Raw genomic sequence first — 9,386 nt, 5'->3', positions numbered from 1 at the left:
CCTGCTGCAGCACCACTTGGCCCGGGCCTTGTGCTTAACCACTGTCCTAAACCGGTCAGACTAGCGAAACCTGAAGGGACCGTTCAGAGAAGCCCAGTGCAGACTCCTTTCTTGGTGTTCGAAAAGGACCCAGCCATTCTCAGACGGTGCCAACACAGCTGCCCTCGTCAGGCTGGTAAAGCCCATTTGTCAGGCAGGCGAAGAAGACTGCAGGGAGTGGAGGGCACCGGAGCACACCGGAGAGCACGTAGAGCCCCAGAAAGAGTCACACTTCGTGGCCGTTTTTTTTAAAGAGCCAGCCTGGGGGGGGGGGGGGGGGGGGGGGGGATACAAATTCAGACATAGCCGCGGGCCTCATGGTATTCAAGGACAGACTTTGCCGACTCTCAGGCCCCGGGTCACAGGCACAGAGGAGAGCTGCTCGGACCATTCACTTATGAGCGAGGCAGACACCCTGGGCCCCTAATAGCTTCATCCTGGATCCTGTCACTTAGTGATAAGGAGCAGGTGGTCCCAGGGGTCACGTGTAGGATTTAAACTAGAGGCTTCAAGTCCAGCTGGGCCAGGTTCCCCGGGAATGATCGGCTGAGGATGGTCACTTCATTCCTTTCTTTTTTTATTAAGAAGTATTTTATTTAACTTTATTTATTTATTCATTTTAATTTGACCAGAAAGGGACAGAGTGAGAGCAAGAGAGAGAGAGAGAGGGAAAGTGAGAAAGCTGGTGAGCTCTGGGACTCGAACCACAGTCAGCCATGTGGGAGTCCAGGTGGGAGTCCAGCACTCTTAACCACCACACCACCTGCCGGCCCCTGGGGATGGTTTTCTTAGGCCAGGCCATGTGGGCAGCAGGCCCAGCAGCAGAGCAGGTGGGAGGACAACCTGTGACTACTCGTAGTAGATGGGGAAGACCTTCACGAACAGAGTGTAGGGCCGTCATTGGGCCCTGGGGGCGGGTATGGAGCCAGGGCCTAGAAGGCACAGGGAGACAGATAACAGCGAGCTGTCAGATCTCTGACCCATGCAGCTGTTCACAATGAACTCCCCATGAGGTGGTGGACTCTCGGGCTCTGGCGGAATCGGGCCACCATTTGGAATGGTCTCTAGAACTGGCCTGGGCTGGGCTGGTGCCCACGGGTGTGCGGGTGGCTGTGTCTGCGCCGTTGACACCCCACGTTCTGTGTCTTTCCTCAGCTGGTCATGCAGTGCCTCTACTACGGCGGCCCTGAATCACTTCTCATTAAAAACAACGAGATAATGGAGGTAAGTAAGGGGTCCCTCGGCGCTGGCCTGTCCCGGTTCTCTTGGGAGAGCAGCACCTCTGTAAACCTGGGACCCTGTGTGTGTCAGCCACAGCTGGAGGGAGCAGTGCGGGGTTTTCATTTGGGTGAGGTTTTTGGGCGTTTGCTTCTTCCTGGCTCCTTGTCCTGCCCCCAGGAAGGGCATCTCCTCAGAGCCCTCCCCTGAGAGGTGGGGTACTTGTGAGCTAGTCCCCATCCTGTCAGTAGCCACCAAGGGTGGCTGTAGAGGACAGGTGAGGGACAGTTACTGAAAAGCCTGAGGCTAGCTCTGTCTCTGGTCTCCAGAGCGTTGACATCACCACCAAGAAATGTCCTAAACAGCTCCTTCTCCCTCTTTTTTTTTTTTAATTTACTTTTCATTTTCTTCCATGAGCTAGAAAGATAGATAGTACCCCTAATGGGACCTAAAGCCACGATACACCCCCAGCCTCAGCCAGCCTCAGATCGCAGGCACCTGGTAAGGTCTCCAGACTCAAACCGCAAACCCTCCCACGTGGGCCAGCCTTGTGGAGTGTCACATCCCACTGTGCCACTGTCCATCCCTCTCCTTTGTCATTTTTTTTAAAATACCCTTAAAACACTCCTCAAATCAACCTTTGTCAGTTCTTCCAAGATGCGGAAGCAGAGAGCATATTACAGACTCTAGCCAGCTTTCCTGAGGGGCCTCCCTCCCTGGGTCACTCTCCTGCCCCCATCCAGGTCTGAATTGAACCATCCCAACCCCACGTCCAGGAGCCTGGGTTCTGGGCTCTTCTGTCAAAGGCCAGGATTTCCCCGTGTCTTTCCAGAAGTGGAACTCTTGTCATATTCCCACTCAAAGCTGGGAACTTGAACCAGAAGCCGAAAGTCACCGCAGTGGTCCTCAGCAGAACAGCCAGGTCCCTGCGGGTGTCTGAAGTCCGTTGCTCAGGAGGAGAACCCCGCATGGTGGTTAAAACGTGGCCAGACTGGGTTTAAATCCAGGCTCTGCCACTTTGACTTGTGTTACTTTGGCCATGTTATTTAACCTCTGCACCTCGGTTGCCTTGCCTGTAAACTGAGGATAACAGCTTGTACCGCGCTGGGTCCGGGAGAGGATCTGTGAAGTTCTTATACGGTGCTTGGAACTGTGCTCAGCACTTGGCGACTGCCGCAGGGCAGCATTCACATCGAGGCCACTTTACCTTCTAACTCTGAAACCTCCTGTGGTCCTCCACCCCACCCACCCGTCTCCCAGCACACACACAAACGCAGCGTCTGCAGTTATTTTCAAAGCAAAGTAATCAATTCCATTTCAATCATGTCAATCATACAGGAGGGCCTATAATAAAAGGCAGCTGAATCCCCCCACCCACCCTGCCCAACCCCTTCCCCAAAGGCCATCTTGCTTTTAGTTCTTTCCGCCCTCCCCAAAGCCTACCACTCCCATCCTCATCTGTTGAGCACGTCCCGTGGTCACCACGCCTGCGCTGGACTCAGGGCAGGATTCAGGCATGATTGGAACTGTCTCTTTAATAAGAGAGACAGCGTGGCATCATGTCTGGTGTGAGGACAGGTACGACAGGGTGAAGGACAGACTGACGGAGGAAGGCCACCCGAGACTGGGCAGTCTGAGAGGCTCCTCTGAGGAGGTGACATTTGAGTGGTCAACAGAGGGAATGAGTCTCATCAGTATCCGGCCTGCTAAATAATACTATTCACTCTTATTCTGGGTAAGAACGTTAGGTGTTGGGGGCCGAATCTGGCTCACTGCCTCCCAGCTCCCACCTTTCCCATAATAGAGCTCACTCGCTGTGTCTTGCTCCCCTGTGCTTTATTTATTGCACTTTTTACCTTTTTAAGTTTATTTATTTCTTCCTTGAGAGACAGACAGTCAGATATTTCTAACGAGGCCTTAGAATGGTGATCCACCCCCAGGCTCAGCCAGCCCAGGTTGTGGGCCCCCGTGAACCCAGAGTGCTCAAGGAGATTCTGAGACCCGAACCCAGGACCTACCCATGTGGGCCCACTGTGCCACAGCCCGGTCCCCTTTGTGCTTTATTTCCCATGCCTCCCCTGTGACACTTCTGTGGAAGACGGGGATTCTTGTCACCACTGTATTTCCTTGTCACCCCTTTCCTGGCACCTCCCAACGTCTAACAGGCGCTTTCTGTGGCTTTTAGCTTCTGTCTGCTGCGAAGTTTTTCCAGCTGGAGGCTTTGCAGCGACACTGTGAGATCATCTGTGCAAAGAGCATCAACACCGACAACTGCGTGGACATTTACAACCACGCCAAGGTAACCCTCCCGTTCTCGCCACCCCCACACGTGGCCGAGCTGAAGCGGGGGTGGGGGGCACCCTGAGGCAGGGCAGAGAGCTGCTGCGGGGATCGCTCACTCAGGGCTGAGCCTCCAGACTCTGCACAAGGTCCGTGTCCTGCTCTAGCGAAGGTGCTGCCCTCATCCTCCCTCCCTCCAACATACAAGGAAGGAGGAACTCGGAAGTGAACCCTCAGACAGTGCTTTCCCGGACTCTAATGTGCACACGCATCACACCAGACTCCACTTCCACAGGCCTGGGCTGGGCCTGGGTTCTGCTTCTCTAAGAGCGCCCAGGTGATGTCAGCTGCTGGTCTGAGTGACCTTTGAGTAGCAAGGCGTGGGATCGGCGGTTCTCAGAGTATGAGCTCGGGCCCAGCCACATCAGCATCATCAGGGGACTTGGCAGAAACGTAAGTCTGAGGGCCAGCAGGTCATGTGGTGGTTAAGGCCCTGGATCCCATGTGGTCCCCTGAGTTCAAGTCCCATACTGTACAACTTGAAAAACACCAGGCACGTGTGCATCAGTGCCCAAAACCCTAAGAGGAAGGGAGAGGAGAGGGGATTGCGGTGTGGCCTCCGCCTGCAAGGTGCTTTCCACTTTCCCTCCCTCCGTTTCTCTCTGTGGCAAATGTATCTACCCTACAGCAAGTCTTTTAAAAAGAGAGAAGAAATGTACGTTTTGGGGGCCGGCAAATGGCATGGTGATTAAGGGCCCTGGACTCCCACATGGCTGACCGTGGTTCGAGTCCCGGACCTGGCAGCTTGCTTTTTCACTTTCCCTTTCTCTCTCTCTCTCCCCGCTCTCTGTCTCTGTCTCTGTCTCAATCTGATCAAACTAAAAAAAGAAAGAGAGAAAGAGAAAGAAAGAGGAAGTAAAATAAAATAATTCTTTAAGATAAAAATGTACGTTTTGGGGGCCCCCACCCAGCCCTTCGGAATCAGGTGGGGCCTACCCATCTGTGGTATCACGCCTCCCTCTGCTGATCCCGATGCACCACTCACGGGGGAGAGACTGGTCTGGAGTTGTCCTCCAAGCTGCACATGAGAACCACTTGGGTGCACACTTAAAATCCCTGGGCCTGGGACCTACCACAGACCAACTGGACAACCTCTGGGGGTGGGACCTGGGAAAAGGTAGCCGCCATGCGATTCTCAGATGCGGTCAAGGCTGAGAACAGATTGTCAGCGTGGGCGTGGTCCTCTACGTCCACACCTGGCCACAGACCAGACTCTCCTGGGCGCTTTCTAAATACCTGTTTTAGTCCCTTAGCATGTGCACACATATGACCATAGTAGCGTCCCCCCAGGAGGACCAGAAATCTGTGTTTTTAACCAGCTCCTACGGGGACATTAGTCCTAGGACAATCTTCACTCCAGTTTTCAGGAACCACTGGTTTGACCCAATTCATTTCTCAGGTCTAGAGACCAGACCCAAAGGAAGTCAAATAATTCGTTCAGAAGCCACTAGTCTTGTTCATGTGCTGAGCACCAGGGGATTAATAGTTACTAAAAAGGGGGGCAGCAGTTGGCGTAATGGCTATATCGCTGGACTCCCATGTAGTTAACTGTGGTTCGAGTTCCGGACCCGGTGGCTTAAAGTCATGCAGGCACATGTGCGTGCATGCCCAAGATCCCAAGAGGAGAATGGAAGAAGGAGAGATTGCACTGTGGCCATCCCCCTGGGGGGTGATTTATCGCTTTCTATCTCTGTCTCTCTCTCTTTCTGTCTTTCTGATGAGTTCACGTACCCTATAGCCAAAACCTCTGCAAAAAAGAAAATAATAATAATAATTGCTAAAAAAAACCATGAGGGACCAGCTGGTTGCATAGTGGTTAAAGTGCTGGACTCCCACATGGCCAACCACAGTTCAAGTCCCGGACCTGGTGGCTTGAAAATCCCACCAGGTGCATGTGGGTGCATACCCAAAATCCCAGGAAAAGGGAATAGAAGAGATTGTGGCATGGCCCTCTCCCATGGGGGGTGATCTCTCTCTGTCTCTTTCCAGTGAGCGCCCATACCTTATGGCAAAAATCTTAAGAAAGGAAAAAAGAAACCATGAAACCAGTGACAATGAGGAATTAGTTTCAAACAAACAAAAGGTCCTTCCTTTGTATAACTGGAGCTCAGTGCACATGCCTTCCTGCCCTTAGCTCTGCAGGGTGACAGCTGACATGAACAGTGCCCTCGGTGGCTCCTTGTGAAAATCAGGTCGCCTTCAAGATGGTCCTTGCTTGTCTGAGACCAACATTCTGTGAGCCCTTGAGTGTGCAGGCACCGGAGCAGATGGCTGTGCTGTATCATTTTAGTCCTCACCACAACTCTTTCAGGACAATGCTGTGCCCAGTCCCCTGTCATAGGAAGGAGACTGAGGCACGGGGCTGAATAACTTGCTGCAGGTCACAAAGCCAGTACTGAGATTTGTTGATTATGGTAAAATATACACAACAGAGGAATTTCTACCTGAACCCTTTTTAGATTTTTGCCATAAAGTACCTGCACTTGTTGGAGAGAGACAGAGAGACAAGAAAAGTAAGAAATTAGCCCCCGGGGGGAGGGGGACGGTCACAGTGCAGTTACCACCCCTCCATTCTCCTCTCAGGACTTTGGGCACCCATGCACACTTTCCTGGCATGTTTTCCAGGACTCAAACTGCAGTTGGCCCTGTGGGATCCGGTGCCTTGACCACTGGGTCACCTCTGGCCCATTACGTTCACCACTGTTAAGAGTGCCACTTGGTGGCATAAAGGCCACACTGGTGTGTAACCGTGACGCCTGTGCCCTTTCCCCCCAGCTCCACACTCCTCTCCACCTCCCCAGCCCTTGGTAACCACCATTCTACTTCCAGTCTCTGTGCAGGCGACAACTCGAGGGACCTACATGTAGTATCGTACATGGAGACTCCCAAAAGTTCATAACAAATACATATTATGAAAAAAACATGCATGGATTTCAATTTTGGGGGCAAAAAATAAGCTCATTTTGTTTCATTTTTCCACAACATTTTTGAAATCCCCTCGTACAACGGTTGTCCTTTAGTGACTCGGCATAATATCTTCAAGGTTCGTTCATCCGTGTGGCCACGTGTGTCAGGATGCCCTCCTATTAGGGCTGAATAGTATTCCGCTGTGTGTGTCTCCCCACTCAGCTGGCGATGGGCACGCAGTTGCCTCCCCCTAGTGGCTGTTAGAAATAACGCTGCTGAACACAGGTGCGTGAGTGTCTGTGACGTCCCTGCGTTCAGTCCTTCTCACGTGTAACCCAGAAGTGTCAGGCCGAGATCTGATCCTCAGCTTGTCTCATTCCAAACACAGGTTCTTAACTGTCTAGCCTAAGAAAGATTTGAAATATTTCCAATAATTCTTGATACCCAAAAATGATTTTCCAATTGGCCATCAGCGAATCAGAGTACAGCCAGCCTGCTTTCTCCACACACTGTTCTGGGTAAGTGAACAGTATACCAAAGTCTGCTTTCTCAGGACACACTTTTATTTTTAAAAATTTTAAACTAATTGCTTTGCAAAAGTGCAGCCAGAAAGACTCTTTCAATACAAGAAGAGAGCCCATGCCCTGGCCATGGTCACTCAGGGTCATTGCCCCATGAACCCAACAGTGACTTTTCTGTGGCCTGCCACTGTGGCAGTGGGCCTGCATGCCATCATCGCACCTTAACCCTTGGCAGGCAGCTTCGTTAGCACAGAGCGTTCATAACGCAGCCCGATGCCACGTCAGCCCCAGCTGGTGAGGCCAGCCTAGACTCCCTGTGGCAGAGAAACTGCCGCGTTCATTTCTACACCTTTGCAGAGGGGCTTTGGCTTTGACAGACCCCAACCTCTGCCTCTGCCTTCCAGGCCACATCCTAGAGTGTATCTTGTTTCTGCAGAAATACCTACCCTTCGTGATGCTGCGTGGAGCCAGGGCTGTTGCCAGCCACCCCTCTGCTCTTTCTAAGCATGACTGCCCCGTGCTGTGGATTCTGCAGTGCCGCTAATGGTCACATGCCATGTGGAGTCTGTTACTGGCAGATTGTGCTGCAAATTGAGGCTAATTTAGTAAAAGTGGGAAAGGAAGAAAGTTGGTTTGGAACCGCAGGAAATATAGGCATGTAGATGCGGATACCCCAGCTCCAAATGTTAGCAAGGGCCCAATGGTACCTCCATGCTGTATCTCACCGCTCAGACAGCTGTGGGGTCTCATACAGATGAGAAGTCAGAAATGCATGGCTCAGCCCCCTGTGATACCCATCAAAGCTGTCCTGAACAGCTCAGTTATGAAAAAGAGGCCTTGGGAGCTTTTGATGGCCCTTTCAGGGTGTCGTTCAACTTGGGAAAAGAAGAGCAAGCGGGTTCATCATGTTGAATTTCAGTAATGCAGTCAGCTCAACAGAGCACCATGATGGAAAGGGCTCAGGGTTAGGGAGCCAGCTGATGGTATAATGGTTATGTCGCTGGACACCCATATAGTCGACCATGGTTCAAATCTCAGACCCAGCGGTTTGAAATTCACACTGGGCACATGTGCGTGCTTGCCCGAAATCCCAAGAGGAAACTGGAGAAGGGATTGTGGCATGGCCATCCCTCCCAGGGGATGTCTCTCTGTCTTTCTGGCAAACACATGCACCCTATAGCAAAAATCTCCCTAAAAAAAAAAAAAAAAATTTGATTCAGAAACCAAGGGGCCCATTCACAAAAGTTTATTAAGTGCCCACTATTTAGGAACTGCCTTGTCAGAATACAATAAGACAATGTCAGACGCGATTTCTGCCCTTATAAAAATTACAGTCTAGGTCCAGGGTCAGCAAACATGGGCTGTAAAGGGATAAATATTTTCCTCTGGAGAGCATGCAGTCGCTTTCGTACTGGCGTGGCTTTGTCCCTCTAGTGCAAAAGCAGCCACAGGTGATATGTAAACAAATGGTGTGGCCGTGTCCCAGTAAAACTTTATTTACAAAAACAGATGACGCACCAGATTCGGCCTGTGGCATTTCCCACCCGCTAGTCTAGATGAGCGCTCCTGCCCTGTTCTGTCTGTAGAGTTGTGTAAGACAGGTCGATGGCTGGTGTGGAGTCACCATTCAACAAGCACTACCAAATGTTATAAGGACATGTATTTATGATTCTTGCCATCCTTCACTTGTGCTGAGTGGTACTTTTTTTTTTTTTTTTTGAGATATTTTTGTTACAGGGTGTGCATGCTCTCCAAAGAGACAGAGAAACAGTGAGAAATCACCCCCCTAGGGGGGATGGCCACGGCGCAATCCCTTCTCCTCCATTCTCCTCTCAGGATTTTGGGTGGGTACGCATGCACACATGCCAGGCATGAGTTTCAAGCTTCTGGGTCAGGACTCGAACTGCGGTTGGACACATGGGAGTCCAGTGCCTTAACCAGTACACCACCCACTGGCCCCAAGTGACGCTTATTTATAAAACAAGTGCCAAGTGTTGTAGGGGCTATTGCTGTGTCCATAGAACGAGAGATAGGCAACTCTGAGCCTCAGTTTCCCCATCTGTACAGTGAAGCCGTGTTCTCCATGGTTCGAAGAACAGGGTTCATGTTGAAAAGTTGAAAACATTCCTGTGATTGCTCACAGGTACAGGACCCTGTGCCTCTGTGAGCATCTGTGTGATAACACGCCTGCCTTCTGATAAGCCCGGCAGAGACCACAGAGCATGGCACCCTCCCTGTCCACCCTTGCATTTTATAACTTGAGAAACCAGGATCAAGAGAAGAGGTTCTGGACCAGCAGTTAGCATAATGGTTATGTCGCTGGACTCCCACGTAGTCAACCACAGTTCAAGTCCCGGATCC

The 9,386-nt window shown here is 51.4% G+C and overlaps 1 protein-coding gene across 1 annotated transcript in view; it reads left to right on the top strand.

The window, feature by feature from the left end:
* ABTB3 (ankyrin repeat and BTB domain containing 3) overlaps nt 1-9,386 on the top strand; it is a 93,428-nt gene that overhangs the window by 80,758 nt on the left and 3,284 nt on the right. Inside the window, exons 13-14 of the mRNA XM_027769014.1 lie at nt 1,195-1,263; nt 3,443-3,556. Coding sequence (XP_027624815.1) covers nt 1,195-1,263; nt 3,443-3,556 — 183 coding nt within the window. The remainder of the gene's footprint in view (nt 1-1,194; nt 1,264-3,442; nt 3,557-9,386) is intronic.

Source organism: Tupaia chinensis, unplaced genomic scaffold, assembly GCF_000334495.1.
Source record: "Tupaia chinensis unplaced genomic scaffold, TupChi_1.0 Scaffold148234_1, whole genome shotgun sequence".
In the NCBI taxonomy this organism is placed as follows: Eukaryota; Metazoa; Chordata; class Mammalia; order Scandentia; family Tupaiidae; genus Tupaia; species Tupaia belangeri.
Note: the sequence above shows the minus strand (reverse complement) of the source record. Positions and strands in the feature narration are given on the sequence as shown.